The 23,998-nt window shown below is 42.0% G+C and overlaps 1 protein-coding gene across 1 annotated transcript; it reads right to left on the bottom strand.

Annotated features, from left to right (window-relative positions):
- Positions 1-14,128: 14,128 nt before the first annotated feature.
- Positions 14,129-21,318, bottom strand: LOC127491823 (uncharacterized). Its single transcript, XM_051849794.3, has 2 exons — positions 21,095-21,318; positions 14,129-16,101 (listed from the first exon to the last, which is right to left on the bottom strand). Exon 2 carries the CDS (start codon positions 16,032-16,034, stop codon positions 14,280-14,282), a length of 1,755 nt encoding a protein of 584 aa, XP_051705754.2. The 5' UTR covers positions 16,035-16,101; positions 21,095-21,318; the 3' UTR covers positions 14,129-14,279.
- Positions 21,319-23,998: the final 2,680 nt, after the last annotated feature.

The raw sequence follows: 23,998 nt of genomic DNA, 5'->3' as shown, positions 1-23,998 counted from the left end.
CTGGAAGTCTCTAATTAGCTGTGTCTCTCTGAGCAAGCCATTTAACCTCTAAGGATTTCAATTCCCTCATTTGTAAAATAAAGGATTAAAAAATAGAAGCATATTTTTGACATGCAGAAATGTGGAAGTTGTGGATGCTATTACAAAGCTTCTTGAATTCTCAGGGAGAAGCTGTGTCTTACTCAATTATGTGATCTGCAGCGCACATGGAAGACAAGGAACCGCACAGGATTTCTGTGAGCAGTATCACATGGAGATGAGAGGACTTTGACTGCTTTTTTTTTTTAACTCAAAGATTTTAACTTCTTGTCCTCTATATTGGAGACAACTATCAAAGTTTTTTTTTTTTTTTTCAAAGTCAATTGTAATGAAGGTGATCAATAGAACTCCAGAAGATATCATGAAGAAATAACTCTGTTACTCAACATTGCACTTAATATTTCTCATAAGAAAAAGCACTTATTAAGTACATTTGCCTCCATGAGGCTGTTTTATGTAGAATTAGGCAGATCATCTTTGCTCTGGTAACCTACAACTGAAGGAATTTAAGGCATATCTGAGACACATGGATTTACAGAGCAGGCAGACCAAGCAACAGACGTCAAACAGGCACACTAAGTAAAATTAACATGTGGACACTTGAGCAATAGGAGAGAAGACAAATACATTTTAAAAGAGATGTTAAGTTCTTTCTGTTGTGGATAGGAAAGAGAATGCAGTGGCCATATTACTCACTCTGAGCTCAGACAAAGCAATTGGGAAATGAGAGAGGGTTACTCTGTAATCCACTTCTCAGAGTTAATTAAGAGAATGAAACAGGGCCATGCATTTTAATTTATGTGTATGTTGCTGCTGGCTTTCCATCAGCAGCAATCTTTGTTGGACAGGACCAGCTTCTGTGGATTCTGCAGCCTGACCACTGGCCAGTCTGAACACGCGGCGGGCATGGCTGCACCCTCGGCAGCAGAGGTGACGTCCTTATTCCCGTCTCCTTCGTGGGGCTCAGATGTGGATCAGAGGCTTCGCCACCACAAGCTCGTCCTTTCCAGTGTACTCATGCTCTGCTTAGCCAGGAGCTTCCTGGTTCTCACCCCGCAGGCTGATAAACCTGTTAGCATTTATCTTCTTGGGGTCTGTATGCGCTGTTAGCCTTCCCACCCTTCTTTACAAAGATTTCCTAGCATTCTCAAGGGCTTATTTCATCTCTATTTTCCTGTATAAGATGATTTTACCAGTACTCAAGGTCTCATTTAATCCTGAACTGTGGCAGTAGGGTTAATAAGGAAGTCTGGGTACCTTTTAATGTTGGGGAACCCCCTTCCCTGATTCCATCAACAGAAAAATCTCTAAGTCCTTATTTTTAATTTTAAAAAGTGTTATATATTATTGTTAATACTGAAAATAAATAATGCTTTAACATAGTTGCTCAATGTAAATTGATATTTTCAGAAAATGTTTGTCTTTTAATGTGTTTTATTACATAAAGATTGGTAGTAGAACTAAGCTCCTTTCTTTTTTTGGTTCATTAACTGTCTTTGTTTGGCTGTGTTCTTTTTTAAAATTTTATGGTGGGGGCTGGCGTTGTGGCATAGTAGGCTAATTCTCTGCCTGCAGCGCCAGTATCCCATATGGACGCCAGTTCATGTCCTGGGTGCTCCGCTTCTGATCCAGCTCTCTCCTATGGCCTGGAAAAGCAGTAAGATAGCCCAAGTGCTTGGGCCCCTGCACCTGCATGGAAGACCTGGAAGGAGCTCCTGGCTTCGGATCAGCCCTCTCTCTGTCTATAATTCTCTCTCTCAAGTAAATAAGTAAAAAAAATTAAAAAAAAAATTTATTGTGGTGAGAGTACTTAATATTAGATCTATCCTTTTTAATAAATTTACATTTATATATATATATATATAATATATGCTGCTAACTACAGGCTCTATTCTATAGCAGATAAAGGTCTCCAGAACTTATTCATCTTGCATAATTAAACTTTATGCCTGTTGAACAACCCCATTTCCCCCTCAACCTTGTCCCCCAAGACCCACCATTCTACTCTACTCTGTTTCTTTAAGTTTGACTATTTTAGAGAATCATGCATTATCTTTCCTTCTGTGAGTGGCTTATTTCACTAAGTATAACCAACAACATAACGTTCCTTCATGTTATTGTATATGGCAGGATTTCCTTCTTTTTAAAAGGATGGATGATACTCATGTGGTATGAATAAACCACAATGTCTTTATTCATTTATCTGGCATTGGATATGTAGGTTATTTCCATACTGCAGCTATTGCGAATGATGCCATAACAAACTTGGCACACAGGTATTTCTTCAAGATCCTTATTTTGATGTGTATTCATAAACATATATGTGTGTATATGTACACACAGTGTATACACATATGTATATATACACACACATATGTGTGTGTGTGTATATATAAGTTTGTGTGTGTGTGTATATATATATATATATGCACACTGACAAGGGGGATTTCTGGATTATATAAGAATTTAATTTCAATATTTTTAAGAACTATCATTCTGTTTTCCATAGTGGCTATCCCATTTTACATTCCCTCTAATAGTGTGTAAAAGTTCTAATTTTTGTATATCCTCAACATTTACCTTTCTTTTTAAAATAATAGCTATCCTAACAAATGTGAAGTTATATCTCATTGGTTCACACTCCTCTGGTGGTTAGCATCATTTCATACACATGTTGGCCATTTATTAGTCTTCTTTTGAGAAAGGTCTGTTTAAGCCCTTGGTCATTTTTACTTTGCAGTTGAGTTGTATGAGTTCCTTGTATAGTTTGGATATTGGACTCTTATCATACATATGGTTTGAAAACATTTTCTCCTGTTGTGTAGGTTGCCTTCTTGCTTTGTTGATAGTTTTCTTTTTGTTATGCAGAAACTTTGATGTACTCCCCCTTGTATTTTTCCTCTTGCTTATGCTTTTGGTTTCATATTATAATATGTCTTAAAAAATCCTAAAGAGTATTGTGAAACAAGCATGTTTTGGTAATTCATGAAATAACTACATACTTAGATTGAGTTCCAGCCACAGAAAATGGAACTTTATAGAAATCAAGTGAGATTTGGTATTTTATGAGAAACCCTGTGAGTTTTGATGATAGGGCCTAACATCTTTCCTCATGCTGAGGGAAAAGGCTATTCACAGTTAATTCATCATTCTAGTCAAATAGTGATGAAAAATAGACATTTTGATTGAATTTTTAATGTCATTTTGTCATTGCTTAAAAACACCATCAGCAGGAGGGGAGACAGGCAAGTCATAATGCTGGAGAAAGAATGACAGCTGTTTAAATTAAATTTAAAGAAAACGATGTAAGAAAACGTAGAAGATGATTTAAATTAATGAGTACTGTTATCCTTGGCAGTCACTCGTTTCATAAAACCCTTAATAATTTAAAATAAAAATGCTTGCTTCTTTTCCCATTTCCTTACAGCAATTCACAACAATCTGGAAGTTCCCTGTTCTGTCAACATGTGCCATGCAGCAATACCTAAACACAGAGGACGTGTGACACTCACTGCCAAATTGTCCTGTAGTCACCTCCACCACAGCTATATAAAAAGCCGGCTGTCTACTCTCCTTACACTCTCTGCTGAGGAAATTATGTACATATCTGTCCCCCAAAACAGAGTGCTAAGTTCTTTTGGAACTGGGTCTGTGTCATATTTATCATTTTGTCTTGCACAGCTACTACTACTTGTTCCAAATCTTCCTCAACCCTAGCGCCCAGAACAGTACCTGGCATAATTTGTATATATAACAAATGCCTGTTGTAACTGAAGTGATAGGAAATACAATATTTCTTGGATATTTCCCCAGAACCTATCATTTATTTCCTCCTTTCTCCACTCCCCACATGTTCCAGCCCTTTGATTTAGGTGAGAGGAAGCCCTCTGTCAGCTCCTGAATTAGAACTTGACCGAAACATTCCCTGCCTTGGCTGTAGTCTTTTCACGAAGCCATTTGTGTTGAGTGTGGCCGAAAAGGTCTCGTGAGACTCAGAGCTCATACTTCTGTTAGAATTCCATCAGCAGCAGTCTCTCTCGGACTTTGACTTAGTGAGGTTCAGATGCTACTGCAGGGTTGCCAAGGAAGAGTTGAGCAAAAAGAACGATGTTGAAGAGGGACAGGAAAGAAAGGAGGGATAGAAGTGGGTCCTGTTCACATTTTTAAGCCACTGAGAAAGATTCCCCTAAGTACGTTAACCTGAGGCTTTTCAGTTAGGTGAGGCAATGGATCTGCGTTGGTATTTATGCCTGTTTTGTGTTTGCCTTTTGTAATTTTCAACCACGAGTGCCTATTTTATACCACAGATTCTCAAGAGTTTCTTTAGAGCCTCAGCACCTTGTGGACATCCGTTCCCTGTTCTCCTGGTGCCTTAGTATGCCTGGGAGCAGCACACCCACACCGGAAGCTCGGCAGTGGGCCACGCTGCGCCCTAGACCCAGGGATTCGATGGCTGTGACGTCTTGTACTGAACCACATTTCACCCACGCTCAGAAGCACCCTTTCCTCTACGAGAAGGAATGACGCCATTCTTCTCATGTTGTAGGATCCTTCGTAGCAAATGGGCCCTAAACAACTTGCATTCTTTAGCTAAATGCTTACACATCTATTTGTACATGATTATTGAACATGGATTGATTTCTCAGTTACTGACTTACCAAGAGTTCACTCATATACACATAGGCAATTGATTTGTTCAGCGCTGCAGTACTAACCACACACACACACACACACACACATACACATATACACACACACAAACATAAAGTTTAACATTATCAAATTTTAGTAATGTAACAATTTGTTTCAGAGAAGATTCTGTGACTGTTTCCTGCTATTCACCACAATGGCAGGTTCAAGGAATGGTACTTATGGAAGAATTAGTTATGTTAAGCTAAAATAGCTCTGCTTTGTACTTATCTCTCAGCTGATTACTAACAGTAGCAAACTGAGTGGAAAATTCAATCACTTTTTAAGAGTTTATGATTAAAATTGAATGAGTAAATCAAATGAGAAGTATTAAGTGCTTACTGAAGTTTATAATCTTAATAAATAATGAAATTCTTTTCCTTCCACTTTCCTCTGTTGGCATAAGCTGGTAAACTTGTTTCAGCCGGTTTAGATAGGCATATTAACTTATTTGAAAAAACATCTTAACTACACTGGAAAGCGCACTGTGCCACGCTCTATGGGCAATTCATTTCATTAGTTGCACATTAGGATTCTACAGTGTCCCATCTCTTATTATTGTGTGTCTATGTGTCTTACCTTAATGGATAGATTAATTCTGAGTGGTGGTGTAAACACTCCAGGAGTTCAGTATAAGCTGAAGAAGTGAATAAAATATGTATAATGGGCAAATAGTCAAGGATCTTCAGGCAACCTCTTAGATGACAATATTCTTGCTCTTCAAGAAAGCATCTCAGTGAAAAGAATTACATGTGTAATTACCAGTGGATAACTCTGCCCATGACTTAGATATAGGCTTGTAAGCGTTACCTTTGTATCAGTGGCCCAGATTCTATGCCTTTGTATCCTCCCTCTCTGGAATCCAGATCTCACAGCCTCTGTGTAACGGAGCTTTCCCTGTGGTTTATACACACCCAGTGCTCTAAATCAGTAAACGGACTGTTCCAAGTCAGTGAACTAAAACCTGCAAGGGGGAGCATAGATCCCAGCGAGCTAGCCTGCGGCTGAGGGTCACGGGGGAATGGCATTTCAGAGGCAGAGACCTGGGGAATGAGAAGACCTCGGCCAAGGACAAAGAGCAAGGGAAGAGTGTGTTTAAGATGGAGGGACACAAAGAGTAAAGTCCCAGGTTTACAGAGAGTGGGTTTTGATGTGAGGAGCTAGAAGAGACTCGGTCTTACTGGGACGTAAAGTGAGAAGTTACGAGACAAAAGAGACAGCCAGGGAGGTAAGCAAAGACCTTATAATTCAGCATCTTGTAAAAAACAAAACAGCTACTCTTTAAAAGGACAATGAAACCAGGTTTAAATAGGAACATTTCAGGACTAAACTCATGTTTTGGAATTGTCCTTCAGTCTACAGCACTGAGCATGCATTGCAGCAGAGCCGTTCAAGGGCTGGCACTTTATTACAGGCAAGAGAGAGCCAGAAAAGGAGTTCCGTTTAGATTCCGTGAGTTTAAGGCGGCTCTGACAAGCAGTTAGATCTGTCTTTCGGAGGCTGCAGGCACAGGCTTGGGTGTGCTCTGCACAGAAGTCCTGCGGTGGATGGAATTTCTGTGACAGACATGCAGGGACCCTGGAGGAACTCGGCAGAACGTCAGACTCTGAGCTTCGGCCGCGGTGTTGGCTCTCCTTGGCCTGCTGGGCTTCCTGCTCGGAAGCCTTGGTTTTCTCCTGTGGAGTTAATCACTCCTAGTCTCGTTTGCTCCTAATCTGCTGTTACTATGGTACTTCGTACATTGTATAATTGTTTCCTTGTCTTTCTTCCCTTTTAGATGGCAAATTCATTGAGAACAGAGAGCTTCTCCTAAATCTTTAGTTATCCCACCAGCCTAACAGTATCTGGAAAGAATTCCTTGTATGTTGAAATTGGAATTCAGAGTAAAAGGGAAATAAATGTTGGTCAAAAGGCCCAAAGTTGCAGGTAGATAAAAGGAATAAATGATAAGGTGATGGACATATCAATCAGTTTGATTCAATCCGTATACATGGTATACACATATGAGGGATCTTAAAATGTATTATTATGAAAAAAACTATGCATGAATTTCAGAAATCATTTGCACCAAAGGAAACCTACCCTTTAATTTTATTTTCCAAGAACTTTTTGAAGTATACTTGAATTATCATTGTGTACTCCATAATTATAAATGATTATCATTTATCTAAATAAATAATGTGGGTGAAACCTAAAGTATTTATTCCTATTTATAAGATTATACATGTATCTTCCCCAGTATAAAGGTATGGCAAGATGCTTGAAGTATAAAACCACATTTTTCTTAACTACAGTTTTCCAAAGCCCTAATACAGGCCATGCATAGCATGAATGCTAAGAAAGTGTGTATTGATTAACATTGATCAGAGATCCTAGGATCTTACTTAATATTCAGAAAGTGGACAGAGAGGGGAGGCCTGATAGAAACACACACACCCAAGGGTAGAGCACAGGGCAGGTGGAAGAAATGAGGTGGTGTTTGGTTCAATGTCCCTGAAAGGAAAATCACTAGTAGGTTGGTTTCTTGTGACCCTGAAATATTGTTCACTGGCAAATTGACTCTTGTATTTCAATAAACCCAAGGATGATTCTTTGAGAAGAGAGTGGGAAAACTTTTTCATTTTCCTCTTGTGAACTAATGATTCATGGAAACTAAATAAAATTTTGGTCACAAACAAGCAAAAGTAACTTAATTTAGTTGATATTTCAGAGGGAAGTACAAATATGCAGATAACATAGTTAGTTACTAGTACAGAGTATGGATAGTTGGGGATGTGACAGAGAAGATAAAAAAGAATGCAAGTGCCGGTGCTGTGCCATAGCGAGTGAAGCTGCTACATGCATATGGGCACCGGTTCTAGTCCCAGCTGCTCCACATCTGATCCAGCTCTCTGCTGTGGCCTGGGAGAGCAGTAGAAGATGGCTCAAGTGCTGGGGGCCCTATACCCGCATGGGAGACCGGGAAGAAGCTCCTGGCTACTGGCTTCGGATAGGCTCAGCTCCGGCTGTTGCAGCCGTCTGGGGAGTGAACTAGAGGATGGAAGACCTCTCTCTCTTTCTCTCTGCCTCTTTCTAGCTTTACCTTTCAAATACATAAATAAATCTTAAAAAAAAGAAAAGAATGAGAAAACAAAGATAAAATGTAAGGAGGGAAGGGAGGCAGAAAATGTAAACAGAGAAGAAAAAAGAGAGAACAAAAGAAAGGAAAAAAAAGAGGCCTTGGAAAATTTTAACAATTACAAGTATGATTTCTATGGTACTTCCTTCAGAAAAATGTTCACCTCATTCACTTGTTTCTCATGATGGGAAGTTGATCCCTATTTACAGAGAAGGAAATTCACATGGTTGTGGCAAAACTGGAGTTAGTATCCTTGCTTGTTTATTTCTCGTCCTCTCTGCTTATATGGTGCTTAATGGATGTAAATTACACTTGTTCTGTAGTTTGCTTGGTTGGAATGTCTCAGAGAACATTGTCAGCTAATATTACTGTCCTTTGAAATTCTGATTACAGAATAGAGCATAGAGCCACATGCCATTATAGAAGAAAACAGCTTGTCTGTTTTTATTTCCAAACTTTAAAGTTTGTTTTTGGAATAAATGTTTACTTCCCCATGGACTTCTGGATCTCTTGCAGGTGTGTGAGCGGATGATTTGGGCTTTAGGAAATTGCTTTGGAACATTAGAGATACCTCTCAATTTACTAGCTATCACCTGTAGTCCCTTTGGTGTAGAAAAACGTCAGATCGCTTTATTTTATTCTTTCAGTGGTCAGAACGTTTTCAACACAGAAAAGTTAAAGTTTAATTGCACAATTATTGTCTACTTAGTTTGAAACGAAAGAGTCTTTCTTCATATATTATTTATATCTTATCCTTATATATTATATATACATATATACAATCTAAGAGGTCATATTCAAAATTTTTAACAAGAGATACGGAATGGGCAATTCTGATGTGAATAAATGCCTGTCATGTCTGTGCATGTAGGCTAAACACACTATCTGTGTTCTAATCCTATTGAGAATAACACGTAGCACCTCAAATCCTATAGAGTCTCCATTAAGAAAACAAGTTATGAGTGTGAGAGTTGTGATGCAGGGGTTAAGTCATCACTTGGGACACTTGTATCCCGTACTGGAGTGCCTAGGCTCGAGTCCAGCTCCTCCACTTTTCATGCAGCTTCTTGCTAATGTGTACCCTGCAAGGCGGCAAATGGTGGCTCAAGAATTTGGGTCCCAGCCATCCATCAGGGAATGGCTCAAGTGCTTGGGAGCCTCGGAAATGCTCAGATTGAGTTCCAGAATTCTGGCACTGGCCTGGCACAGCTCTGACTGTTGTGGATATTTGGGGAGTGAGCCGCTGGATGGAAGATTCTCTTCTTGTCTTCCCCCTGCCTGCCCTGTTGCTCTGCCTTTCAAAGAAAATGAAAATGAATAAATTAATCATTTAGAAAAGAAAACCCTTTATAAATAAATAACATGAGTCATGCTATTAACTATTCTCACTACCCAAGCAGACTTGAGGGGAAGGCAAGAATGGAGGTGAAAGAGTAGAGGGGAATAGAGGTGAGAGGCAGTGAGAGATGGGCACTTGTGTTGGGCCGTGCTCTGCTTCCTATGCCAGCATGTCCAGAGGCAAGGATGCTTTGCTGACTTTCAATTCTGGGAGAACTGCTGAGCCCTTGTGAGAATTTTCTCTTTTTTAAAAAAGGGAATATAAAATATATAGAGAGAAAAGTACACAACTCAGTTGAGCAGCTCAGTTTTTACAAAATAAGCACTTCTGTGTGACCACTGCCCTGATCAGGACAAAGAACATTACTTAGGCATCCTATTTCCCCCTCCCATCTACCTGTTTCATTTTTCTTGCCATGCGTAAGAATCATCCTAATTTCAGACATCACAGATTCACTTCTACTTTTCAATGTTATTTTTATTGAACCACAGTGCATGTGTAATTTTAGGTCTGGCTTCTTTTGTTTAAAGTTCTCTCTCTCTCTCTCCCTCTCTGTGTATGTGTGTGTGTGTGAATTATCCATGTTTTTACATGTTGTGGGGGTTCTTCATTTGTATTCATGTATGGAATTATCTTGTATCAATATAATATATGAGATAATTGCCCATTTTAAAGAGACTTTTTGAAAAAATTTATTTATTTTACAGGCAAGGTAGATTTGATTTGCTAATATTTTGTTGAACATTTTGCATCTATGTTCATTGGAGATATTGGTCTATGTTTTTGTTGTTGTTGTTGTTGTATCTTTCTCTGGTTTTGGAATTAAGGTAATGCTGGCCTCATAGCAAACTGAATTCAACAACACATCAAAAAAATCATCTATCCAAACTAAGTGGAGATGCAGAAATATATGTCATTAAAACAATACATTCACATCAATGAAATGTAGAATAAAAACCATATATCTCAATAGATGTAAAAAAAGCATTTGATAAAATACAGCATTCCTTTAAAGATAAAAAAATTTAAAAATTGGGTATAGAAAGAACATACTCAACATAATCAAGCAATAGATGACAAACCCATAGATTGAATGGGAGAAAATCTGGAAGCATTTCCATTAAGATTTGGAACCAGACAAGGGTGCCCACTCTTAAATTATTATTCAATAGAGATATGGAAGTTTTAGCCAGAGCCATTAGTGAATAAAAGAAATATATGGGATACAAATTGGAAAAAAAAAAAGAGGAAGTCAGATTATCCCTGTTTGCAGATGCCCTGATCCCTTTTACAGGGAAGCCAAAGACTCCACTGAGATACTATTCAAAGTCATAAAAGAATTCATCAAAGTTGCAGGATACAGAAACAGCAAAAATCAATAGCATTCTTACATGCCAACAGTGCTCTGGCTGAGAACTTGTAAGATCTGTTCCATTCACAACTGCTACAGCACAATTTAAATACCTTGAGATAAATTTTACCAAAGGCATGAAACTTCTCTACAATGAAAATTATAAAACATCAAGGAAAGAAATAGAAGGCACACAAAAAGGGGAAACATTTCCCCTTTTTCATAGATTCTTCATGGATTGTAAGAATTAATTATCAAAATGTGCATAATGCCCAAAGCAATTTACATTTAAAAAAATGTGGTGCCATCACAATGCCGGACTTTAAGATACACTACAGCGCTATTATAATCAAAACAGTAAGGTGGGGCCAGCACTAAATTAGTTATGTCCCTTCTACATGCCCTTTAAAAACTGTACGTTGTTGTTAATTAAGTGGACGTGTTCACCAAAGCCTGTCCCCGGCACTTCTGTGGAAGAACACCATCACCCCACTCTCCCCAATGGCATGGGACTCGCAGGATGAGTCCGCACGAACAGACATTTTTCAAAGGAGGAAACACACAGACAACAGACACACGGAAAAATGCTCATCAGGGAAATGCCACTATGAGGTGTCACCCCTCCCAGTTAGAATGCCTTTCTTCCAAAAATCAAAAAAGAACAAATGCTGGTGTGGACATGGAGAAAGGGATACCCTAATACATTGTCAGTGGAAATGTAAACTGCCACAACCATTATGGAATACAACATGGAGATTCCTCGGAAAAGTAAAAATAGATCTACCATGTGACTCAGCTATCCCACGCTGGGAAATGAAGTCAACATCTGAAAGAGTTACATGTACTCCCTGTTTATGGTAGCTCAATTCATAATAGCTCAGATATGGAACCAAATAGATGTTCATCAACGGATGACTGGATAAAGAAATGTGATATATCTATACAATGGTATATTACTCAGCCATAAAATGATTGAAATCCTGACATTTGTAGCAAAATGGATGCAGCTGGAGATCATTGGGCTAAATGAAATCAGCCAGACCTGAAAAGAAAAATATCACATTTTTAAAACTTGTGATAGTTAATGTAGATAGATAGATAGATAGATAGATAGATAGATAGATATTCTACTATGGTTTTAAGGACCCACGATTATTTTAAAATTTACTGTATATGAGTGAAATCGACATCTTTTCATTTGATTATTATTCCTGTTGAAATATGCTCTTTTTACTTTTTGCTTGTTGAACATTTTAAAAAAGAGTATAAGCCTTTGTTTATAATGTAAATTAAAAATATATTATCTCAAAATTATAAGGGAAAGGAAGGAAGGAAAAAACAAAAGTGGGAGGTAGGGAGGAAAGAAAGGAAATATCATATTCTTAGAACTGTATAGGAACTGGCCGGCGCCGCGGCTCAATAGGCTAATCCTCCACCTAGCGGCGCCGGCAAACCAGGTTCTAGTCCCAGTCGGGGTGCCGGATTCTGTCCTGGTTGCCCCTCTTCCAGGCCAGCTCTCTGCTGTGGCCAGGGAGTGCAGTGGAGGATGGCCCAAGTGCTTGGGCTCTGCACCCCATGGGAGACCAGGATAAGCACCTGGCTCCTGCCATCGGATCAGTGCAGTGCGCTGGCTGTGGCAGCCGTTGGAGGGTGAACCAACGGCAAAAAGGAAGACCTTTCTCTCTCTCTCTCACTATCCACTCTGCATGTCCAAAAAAAAAAAAAAAAAAAGAATTGTATAGGAACTATGTTAAATCTAACATAACATTAACATGAGAATTGCGTTGCATTTGCTGTGACCCTGATAATTTAATTAATAAATTCCTTAAAAAAAAAGAAAAAGTGACAGAGACAGAGGGAGACAGTAGAGGAGATCTTCTGTCTGCTGGTTCACTGCCCAAATGCCTGCAGCAGCTGGGGCTGGACCAGGACAAAGCCAAGAGCCAGGAATCCATCCAGTTCTACCACGTGGTTACCTTTTTTTTTGTTTTAAATATTTATTTACTTATTTGAAAGGCAGAGTTAGAGAGAGGCAGAGGCAGAGAGAGAGAGAGGTCAGTCTTCCATCCACTGGTTCACTCCCCAGATGGCCACAGCTGTGTTGATCTGAAGCCAGGAGCCAGGAGCTTCTTCCAGGTCTCCCCTGTGGGTGCAGGGGCCCAAGGACTTTGGCCTTCTACTGCTTTCCTAGGCCACGGCATCAAGCTGTATCTGAAGTGGAGCAGCCGGGACTCGAACTGCTGCCCAGCGGGATGCTGGCACTGCAGGTGGTGGCTTTACCCACTACACCACAGCGCGGGCCCCTTTGTGGTTGGTTGCCTTAACCCAAGAACTTGAGCCATCATCTGCTGCCTCCCAAGTGCATTAGCAAGAAGCTGGATTGGAAGCTGAGGCAGGACTAACCCCAGGCTCTTCGACATGGAGTGTGAATCTCTCAAGCAACAGCTTAACCTGCACCCATTTCACTGTTGACAGACATCATGTTTGCAGTTTGGGGTCCTGAGTGTGTTGCTGCTGTGAACGTTCAATGATTCTTTAAAGATTTATTTTCTATTTATCTTAAAGATAGTTACAGAGAGATGGAGAGAAACAGCGAGCAAGAGATGTCTTCTGTTGACTCACTCTCCAAATGCCTACAGCAGCCAGAGCTGGGCCAGGCAGAAGCCAGGATCCTTCAGCTTCATCTGGGTCTGCCTCTGCCTCTCTGTAACTCTGCCTTTCAAATCAATCAATCAATCAATCTTAAAAAAAATAACAAGGCCTTGGGAATAGGCACCTAGGTTAACTGCATACCTGGAGGACCAGAGCCTTATCCAAGAAGAGTTTTACATTTCAAGGAAGAAAGTAGAGGGTGTATCAGGCTATATGGGAGATTTTATTTACATTCAAAAGAGCTGGAATTGAGAGGAGACACTTTCAGGAGGGGAGAGAAACATCACTTTTCTTTCATCCCTGGCCTGTGTAGAATGCCAGCATTTGTCTATTGCCACGAGCGTCTCAGGGAGTCTGGCCAGCAGACTCAACCCAGGGCCTGCGACGACGGTTTCTTGGGCGAGAAAAGAACGAACGAACGACGTTTATCGGTCTTCAGTAGACTTTTTATTAAAGAAAGTAAACGTGACAGAGGTAGAGAGGAAGGAGGAAAGGAGAGGAGAGAGAGAGAGAGCTTCCTCCTTACCCCCGCGGCTTATATACAAAATGTGACCAATCAGGAGCAAGCTAGAGTCCATGCATCAGGCACACCAATCCGGTCTCTGTTCACATGAAGGGCACGCGTCCTTCGGCCAATCAGGTGAGGTGTCACGCAGCAGGCAGGCAGGCAGACTCACTGCGGGGGTCCTGGCGCTATCTTGTTGTTTACTTCGACCTGGATCCCTCTGCCTCCGGAGAGCCCCGCTGGTAGGAAAGCCCCCCCAGTCAAAACTGAAAGTAAAAACCTCCGCCTAGCGATGCTGCCGCGGACTATTCCCCGACATCTCCCCCTTCTTTATTTTAAATTGATGGCGTGGAAACGTGTCTGTCTTAGGCGACTAGGAGCACAATACCAGCGTACCCATCATGGGGTCGGGGGTGGGGGAGCATGCCCCTCCGCCCTGTCTTAGGTTGCTCGGCATGCCTCCCAGAACTTACCCATCTATGACTACCGTTCCAACATGCTAAGCCACACTCCAGCTTGGGGGTTAGTCATGGGGTATTGTTTGTGCATCGCTAACATGGCTTGTTTAACCACCAGCTGCGTTTGCCTATGGCGGCGTATAATGGAGATCAGGAGACGAAGTTAACCCAGAACCAAACAAGAGTACCACAATAGACAGGGCCCCGATGGCCACCCATTCTTTAACTGTGTTCCAGGATTTGCCGAACCAGGACCCTAGGGTTGCAAAGGGTGACCATATAGTTGTACCAGAAGGAGAGGTTTCCCTTAACCGTAATATATCACGTCGCAGCTTATCTAACAGCAGAGTGAAATTGCTATTCCATATAGTATTTATCATTTTTCCTAAAGCTTTAGAGTCATTGGCTAAATGAGAAAATTCTGCTGCTTTAAAGGGAGTAACACAAGTGGACACGGATTGAAGTAAGCACGGCATACCCGCAAGAGCCCCCAATAAGTCCAGCTCTTCCTGCATAACATCTACATGCTGATTTAGCATTCGGAGGCCGGTATAGAGGTGTAGGTCCATTTCTTGTTGATGTTCCAGTGCTGTGGCCGTGTCCTTAGTAATGTTATCCAGTGTGGATAGGGTGGAAGCCTGAGAGACCGCCATACTGATGGCCACCGCGCCGGCTGACAAGGCTGCAATAACAGCTACAACGATGGCAGTGGCACCGAATTCTCTCCAGTTGCAGAGGGTGACTGCAAAGTCCTGTTCACATACCAGTAGCCGTACTGGGACCCAAGTTGGAATGCGAACCACGACAGCCATGTGGTTCCCATCCCAGCAGTTAGTCAGATTTCCTGAAAAACAAGTACCATTAATGTCTTGACAAACATACCAAAGAAAAGGCGTGCTCAGGCACACAGAATTGACCCTGCCTTCAGCTTTATGGGATGTGTTATAGTACTTTAACGTTAGGGTAGCAGGTTGGTAGTACGAGCCGCAGAAGGTGCCGTTAGCCCAATGGAATCCTTTAAGGAAAAGTAAGGGTGTGATAGCTGTACAAGCTCCAGCAGCATTACACATAACAAATGGGTCCCCCACACTACCATCCTCATCGGTTTCAAACATATTTTGGTTGGACCAAGCCTGTATGCTGTTACTGAGCGGCTGTATGTGGGTGTTATTGGAATGAGGGTTGGAACAGGTCACATTTGTAGTAGTAAAGCAGGTAATGACTGAATTATTGAGGGCTGTCCAGCCCCCGAATAATGCGTGGCGAGTGAGAAAGAATCCATGACCTAACTGCGCGCGAACCGTGTTAGATAAGCAAGATGAGAAAGCAGGGCATACAGGGTTGACTGGGGATTTACAATGCTGGATGGGGTCTACAATAGGTAAAGTCTTGTTAGAAGTGCAGTGGAGACAACGCAGTGGAATGCTATTAGAGGAGAAAGAGGCCACATTGCCGGAATTATTCTGACAAGAAGAGTTGGAGTGGCAAACATTCACAAAATCGCTGAGAACAAAAGGGAGTACAACAATGCATGGTGAAGGGTGGGTGTGATTAAACCCGCACTCATCCACACCGTCCTTGCTTATCTGAAAGCACAGAGATCCGGCTAGAGATAAGGTGAGATTCAGGCTAGCGTAAGCAGAGTTAGGCGAAGCTACTGGGTCAGCAGCCGGAACGTTGTAGCGCTGACCAAGAGTAGCATTGGCTAAGTACATTAAGGGGAGGATCTTGGAAGAGTTAGATAAAGGGAGAGGAAAAGGGAGCGCCCGAAGGAGCCCCCAGTAGGGGTTGCCCTCATCAGAGCTGCTGGTTGCGGTGGATAGGAGGATCTGCAGGAGGAGGTGGTGCGTCAGCGATCTCGTCCTGTTCCAGATGGGAAGCATCGTCCTTCGATGGCTTCTCTAATCTCCTTGTCCTTCTTTCCAGGGTCCACACTGGTCGTGTCGCGTCCTGTGGGAGAAAACAGACTGTGCCTCGCACCCGTCGTAATATCGGGAACGGGCCTTTCCATTGATTATCCTGTGGATCCTTCCACATCACCCATTCTTTACTTGGCTTCTCAGCGGAACGTGCATGCAGTTCGGCTGGAGTGGTGCCATCCGATTTCTGATTTAAAAAATTTATGATGTATAGGGCTGTGTTCAAGATATCTTTGGGTGAGGAGGATAATACTCCTACTCCCCCTTTTTGTTTATTAATGATAAGTTTTAGGTACTGATTGGTACGTTCTACTATGCCTTGACCCTGTGGATTATAGGGAATTCCAGTTACATGTTGGATGCCGAATTGTATTAAGAAATCTAGAAATTTTTCAGAGGTGTAAGCGGGATCATTGTCTGTTTTAATGACTTGTGGGGTTCCCCAGGTGGCAAAACATTGTAAACAATGTTGAACGACACAAGTGGTGGATTCTTTGGCCATGGCTGAAGCCATGACCACACCTGAGTATATGCCCACAGTGACGTGAACACAATTAACTCTGCCAAATGAAGGTATGTGAGTGACGTCCATTTGCCAAATGTGACAGGGATACAATCCTCTGGGGTTAGCCCCTGTAGGTGCAGGCAGAGGAATATGTATCACGCATCACTTACAGGTACAGACAATGTCTTTGGCCTTGGCAAGTGGAATGTTAAACCTTTTGCTGAGGGTCAGGCTATTTACATGCCATTTTTGGTGAAACTCTCTTGCTAATTCTAGGGCTGAGCATGCAAGTTGGAATATTGATCAGCTAAGTGATTGCCTAAGGCTAGGGGACCAGGTAGCTGAGAATGAGCTCTAATATGCCCTATAAATAGAGGAGTGACTCAGGTGTATATAGCCTGACGAACAGCGTCTAGATAAGGGAAAACAGTGGAATGGCGGGATAATATAACAGGGGATAACAGGGGATGACATTAGTTTGATAGCATTAACTACATAGGCACTGTCAGATAGGATATTAATAGGTTGTGTGTAGAGAAGCAATATTTTTGATAATATGGCTAGTTCTGCATGCTGAGGGGATGGAGACATAGTAAGTACAAAATGACGTTGAGCACCAACTACCGCGGCTCCGGTGCCCCCTTTTGCACCGTCAGTAAAGGCTGTTGGGGCATTTGTAATAAGGCTGTTATACACCCTTTTGAAGTAATGTACAGGTACATTTTTACAGAATGAAATAAAGGGATGACTGGGATAATGATTATCAATTTCTATATTTAAGTGTGCCATCATATGAGCCCATTGCCAAACTTCCTTGCCCCATTCCCTAATTACTTGAGAGTCGAATGGTGTCACACATCGGTGTGGCACACGTCCCGAAAGTTCTAAAGCCTTGTTGGCAGCCTGTATAGCCAGGTTTCCCAATGCTTCTCCATATGGGAGTATTACTTTTGGTAAATGATTATGAGGATATACGAACAAGAGAGGCCCTCCTTGCCAGAGTAGGGCATATGGGTAGTGAAACTCTATGAAAATCAAAATTTGAATTTCTTGGGTGGGGTCACAACACTGCATGGCAGTGGTTTTGAGTCTTTGTTCAAATATGAAGATCACCTCTTTTGCCTGAGGGGTCAATTGCCTGGGAGAATTAAGATTAGAATCCCTTTCTAGAAGTCAAAATAGAGGTTGCATCTCTTCAGTGATTAATTTACAGTAAGGTCGTATCCAATTTAAGTGTCCACAGAGCCTTTGGAGATCATTGAGTGTTTTTATGTCATGTGTTGAAATATTAAAATCAAGAGGCATGACCTTAGTGGGGGTTACTTTTAGGCCCAAGTACTGTACAACAGTTTGAGATTGAATTTTTTCTGGAGCTATTTGTAGACCATTATTAGTGAGTTGTTTTTGCAAGGCAGTAAATGCTGCCAGCATGGTGTGGTCGTCCTGAGTGGCAAGGAGGATATCATCCATATAATGTAGCACTTTAATCTCAGGAAATTGTTGTCTTACTGGCAAGATGGCCTGTGCCACATATAATTGACATAAAGTAGGACTATTTGTCATGCCTTGTGGCAAGACTCTCCACTCATAACGTTCGTTGGGGGCTGCATGATTTTCAGCGGGAATTGTAAAGGCAAAGCATCAGGTATCTTGTGGGTGAAGTGGAATGGAAAAGAAGCAATCTCTTAGGTCTATTACTAGCACTTTCCAATTTTGAGGTATCATAGTTGGCACTGGGAGGCCTGGTTGCAGGGCTCCCATAGGCTGCATCTGCCGATTAATGGCTCTGAGATCATGAAGAAGACGGTATTTACCAGATTACTTTTTTATTATAAAGATGGGTGTGTTCCATGGCGAGGTGGACCTCATCAAATGTCCTGCCTCTAATTGTTCTTTAACCAATTGTTTAACAGCAGCCAACTTAGGAGAAGGTAGGAGCCACTGAGGAATCCACACTGGGGTGTCCGTAAGCCATGTTAAGGGAATTGGCTGCTGTTCAGTGGCCCCTTTTGAAAACCCAGTCCTGACCTGTCTTTCCTTTGTTTCGCTTTGACGGGCTCCACTATGCCTTGTCCATGTTTACCTAAGCCTCCTTGTTTGTATCCCATTTTTGCCATCATTTGCCAGCCCACATCAGCTTTTCTGTCACCATCTGTGAGTGTGAGTCCTAATTGTACCAGTACTTCTCTCCCCCACAGCATGATGGGGAGGTTACATACGTATGGTTGAAACTGTCCCTTACGTTGTTCTTCATTCTGCCATTCTAGGACTTCTGCGCTCCTGGGTGGCGCCTCCATCATTCCTAATCCTACAAGTGTATTGTCTGACTCCTGCAGGAGCCAGGGGGAGGGCCAATCCTTTCATGCAATAATGCTCACATTGGCCCCAGTATCTAATAATCCCCTAATAGTCTTTCCTTTAATTGTTAAGGCCCAAATAGGTCGATTATCCAATGTCATAGTTAAGGCCGCAAGGTGAATTCCCTGCTTCCCCCTATAGTCTGCAACGGTAGGCCAATGGAGTGCTTGAGCAAGAGGCTGCCCTGGCTTGATTAGCGCAGCCCCACTCGTGGTCTGTAAGAACACTTTTAATTTCTCTTGCGGGAAAGTCAGTAATCCCGGAACAATCTGGAGCCCTTTAAGTGAATTGGTGGCTTTGCCAATGACGAGCGCTACACCTTGTAAGGGGGCTTGTTGTGTGGTTGGCTCTACCTCCACTGCCTGCGTTCCCATTGAGGGGGTTAATATTGAGGCAGTTGTGGCTCGGAGCTCGAAACAGGATATACCTGTTGGTTGTTGTTTTCCCGAGTCTTTCACATCCACTGTTGTTTGGGGCCCCGGGGCGCTGGGGCCCGGTTCCCGTTTTTTGGTGACTGAGAGCTTTGTCTGTTTTTTGTTCTAAGGGATTGCCTGCTTTGTCCATTTTTGAGTAGCATTCATTGGCCCAGTGGTTTCCTTTTCCACATCTGGGGCATAGCCCTGGTTGCCGGCCCTGTGTCCTGGTTTCCCTGCAATCCTTTTTTAAGTGGCCCTCTTTGCCGCATTTGAAACATTTATGGCTATTACCTCGTATAGTTTTTGCCATAGCCATGGCGGCATGGGCTCCGGACACAATATCGTCCATCACATCCCGACATATTTTTATGAAAGTGGGAATGTCTTTATGCTGCAAGGGTCTAAGCGCCGTACAGCATGTTTTATTAGCTTGTTCATAGGCCAATCTTCTCCACAATGGGGCGGTTTCATCCACTGACTCAAACAAATTGCCTGCAGCCTCAAACAGTCTGTTAATAAAGTCTGCATATGGTTCATTGGGACCTTGGATTATTTTCATAAGACTGTGTTTAACCTCTCGCCTTTTTGGGACCACTTTCCAAGCCCAAAGAGCTATGTCCCTGACCTGTATCAGTACGTCATTGGGACACCGTGCTTGCACATCCTCGGTGTCAAATGCTCCTTCGCCAATTAACATATCCTCATTCCAAGCAGGTTGCCCGTTGGCCCTATTGGCCAGTGCTGTTTTTTTGCTAGCTCCCCATAAGCTGCGGCCCATAGAAGATAGTCAACCCCTGACAAAACTGCCTTAACTATGTTTCTCCAATCTTCCACTATAAGGCCTCCAGATCCCATGCCTTCAAGGACTGCCTTAGTAAAATTTGCATGGGGCCCATAAAGTTGTACTGCTTGCTGCAATTCCTTAAGAAGTTTAAAGTCCACCGGTGTCCAACTTCTATTGCCCTGTGGATCTATGAATACTGGGAATATCTGTTGTGGTTTATAGAATTGTGACCAATCCAGAATCGGCCCTCGGCGGGATTGGATTCCCCTGCCGACAGGGCTGTCTCGCTCCTCCTCCTCTGGGTCAGCTGGAGTCATGGCCCTTCCTTTTCCCTTCACTGCCGTCTTCCCTGAAGCGAGTACAACGGGGCGCCACCGTGGGGCACTGCTAGCAAGGCAGCAACAGTGGGGAGAGTCCTCAGGGTAAGGCGGGACGGAAGGCAGCGGAGGATGAAGTGGTGGGGAGATATCAGAGGGAGGGACGCTCTTCTTACTTGGCATCCCTCCACCAGCGCCACTTTCCTCCTCCGAATCTTTGCTGCTGCTCAACTTGGAATCCTTGCCTATCTTTTCTAAAATTTTTAAACCTTCATCTAGCAATTGCCCTATGGTTTCTGAGTCTGTAGCCAAAGTGTTATCAACCAAGAACCACATCCGTAAGACCATTTCTTCAACTTTAGCAGCGCGCAGTTCCCTTCCTACCATGAGCCAGTTCTCCCTTGATAAATCTCCTCCTTCTATGAACCACGGCGAAATTTCGCCACTGCTCTGGTGAAAGAGCAGACAGTTGCAGCTTTGATGGGCGTCCCCATCGCTCTCAACAATCGGTTGAGGAGAAGCCGCATTTTGGCAACTGAGGGTGTATTTCCCACGGTTGCAACCTGATTTGCTTACTCAAAACTGCGGTGGTCCTAGGCTTTATCCCCTAGATTTCCGTATATGTATGTTTTAAGTTTTCTTACCTTCTTCCACTGCTTGTCCCTCGCAGAGGAATCTGAGTCACGGAACCACTTGCCACGAGCGTCTCAGGGAGTCTGGCCAGCAGACTCAACCCAGGGCCTGCGACGATGGTTTCTCGGGCGAGAAAAGAACGAACGATGTTTATCGGTCTTCAGTAGACTTTTTATTAGAGAAAGTAAACGTGACAGAGGTAGAGAGGAAGGAGGAAAGGAGAGGAGAGAGAGAGAGCTTCCTCCTTACCCCCGAGGCTTATATACAAAATGTGACCAATCAGGAGCAAGCTAGAGTCCATGCATCAGACACACCAATCTGGTCTCTGTTCACATGAAGGGCACGCGTCCTTCGGCCAATCAGGTGAGGTGTCACGCAGCAGGCAGGCAGGCAGACTCACTGCGGGGGGTCCTGGCGCCATCTTGTTGTTTACTGCGACCTGGATCCCTCTGCCTCCAGAGAGCCCCGCCCGTAGGAAAGCCCCCCGGTCAAAACTGAAAGTAAAAACCTCCGCCTAGCGATGCCGCTGTCAACTATTCCCCAACAGTCTATGAAAAATTTCTGCTGACTCCATTATTACATAGTTCCCGCTATAAATCCAGGGCAAGGTGAGGACAGCAAACAATACACTAACTACACTTATTATCTACTGTAAGATCATGTGAAACCTATCTCTGATCCAGAACACTTCAAGTGTGCTTTTACAGACAAGATTAATAAAAATAATGTTAAGATCCAAACACTAAATAGGATAAGACTGCTGGCTTGTGGGGTGTGTATATTGTTAACCTTAGCAGGTTTTCCCAAACCATTTCCAAGTGGATGCATTAATTTGCACTCACATCTGCACATTTTGAGAGATTTTCTCAACACCACAAGGTGTTGTCCATCATTTAACATTTTAGCTGTTCTGGTGGCTTTGCTCTTTTATGTCTACATGATTTTGAGTTTTTCCACATGACCAATGAAGTTGACCACATTTTCATCCATTTAGATTTTCTCATCTTTTGAAGGGCAGTTTGATGTTTTTTGCTGTTTCAGATTTCTTCTTTTGCCTATCCACCTCCTCCTTTGAATTGTAGGCATTCTTTACATATGCTTTATATGCCCATGAATCTTGACTATGAACCCTTTTAAGTTGTAAGTATTACAAATGTATTTTTCACTCTGACTTGTTTTTCCCTAAATTTATTGGCAATTGAAGCCCTAACTTTAATGTATTATTTATCAATCTTTGTATTTAGCACTTTTTGTGTCCTTTTAAAGAAATCTTCCTCAGTTCCATTGTCTTGAGGATCATTTCACATGTCAGAAACTTGATGTTTCTTTTAATATTCTGATCTACCATTCAATTGGAAGCTGCCTTGTGTTTGAGGTAAAGATCCATTTTTAGGGAGTGGGTTTGTAGACATCTATTTGACCCAGTGCCATTAGTTAGAAGGAATGTCTTTTCTCCACTGACTGGTGACATGTTTGCTTTGTGATGCCAGATTCATCATAAATTAAGTTTATAGATCTGTAGGTCTATTTGTGGACTTCCTATTCTGTTTATAGGTTTATTCATCATTCTTCTATATAGTACTATACCTTACTTTACTTTTGTAATAAACTGGGATATGAGTAGATTTTTACACTACACACATGCTAAGATTTTTGATTAGAATGGCATTGGAATATGGACCAATTTTGGGAGAATTGATATCTCTGCAAATTTGAGCCTTTTAGCTAAAGAATGTGGTGTATACCCTATTTTCACTTTCAAACATTTTTCAGTTTCCTTTTTTTTCCTGAAATAATTATGATTGATTTTTACACCAATGACTTCATGTCATTCACATAATTATGGTAACAGGAATTACTATGCTTTATCTATATATACTTTATGTTCTACACATAGAATCACATGAACCAGCAACAATAACAGGTTTTCTTTATTTCAGGCATTCTTATATTATTCCTAATCTCAAGCAGACATCTTTCAATAATTCACTATTATTGTAGTTTCTTTTATAGAAATTTTACAGATACTTTATATCTGATAAAGAATCTTTTCATTCCTGGTGTGTGACAAATTTTAAAAATGATGAATTGGTGTGAGATTCTAACAATTTGTTCTGCACCTATTGAGATGATCATGTATTTTTCTGTACTCTGCTAATGTAGTAAACTATTGATTGATTTTTCAAATATTAAACTGAACTTGTAAGACTTTCAGTGCTAGAATACAGCCAACATGATTATGATGTATTATCCTTTTTAATATACTGCTGGGTTTGATTTACAATCATTTTCTTTGTAAAATAGTTGCATCTTTTTCTCATGAAATAGATTGACTAATATATGATCTACATTGGTATGTCCTTTGTATTCTTGAAAGAGTTGCAATATCTGTAGTTCAGGTGCTCCAGATATATTAGGTCAAGTAGCTTGTGTTTGCCTTATTTTCATCAATGCTTTGTTCTATGAGTTACTGAGACAAATGTGATCAAGTCTCCCAATATAATGGATCTGAAATTTATCCTTTTAGTTCTGCCAATTTTTGCTTATATATATATATATATATATATATATATATATATATTGACAGGCAGAGTGGACAGTGAGAGAGAGAGACAGAGAGAAAGGTCTTCTTTTTGCCATTGGTTCACCCTCCAATGGCCGCCGCGGCCAGCGCACCGCCCTGATCCGAAGCCAGGAGCCAGGTACTTCTCCTGGTCTCCCATGGGGTGCAGGGCCCAAGGACTTGGGCCATCCTCCACTGCACTCCCAGGCCACAGCAGAGAGCTGGCCTGGAAGAGGGGCAACCGGGACAGAATCTGGCACCCGACCGAGACTAGAACCCGGTGTGCCGGCGCCGCAAGGCAGAGGATTAGCCTAGTGAGCCGCGGCGCCGGCTGCTTTATATATTTTGAGGC

Source organism: Oryctolagus cuniculus, chromosome 3 (assembly GCF_051225735.1).
Source record: "Oryctolagus cuniculus isolate XC-2025 breed Fujian yellow rabbit chromosome 3, ASM5122573v1, whole genome shotgun sequence".
In the NCBI taxonomy this organism is placed as follows: Eukaryota; Metazoa; Chordata; class Mammalia; order Lagomorpha; family Leporidae; genus Oryctolagus; species Oryctolagus cuniculus.
The sequence above is the reverse complement of the archived record's forward strand: the minus strand, read 5'-3'. Positions and strand labels throughout refer to the sequence as shown.

Excerpts from the sequence above, each read along its gene's own strand:
- LOC127491823 (XM_051849794.3), bottom strand. The coding sequence starts at position 16,034 with ATGCTTCCCATCTGGAACAGGACGAGATCGCTGACGCACCACCTCCTC.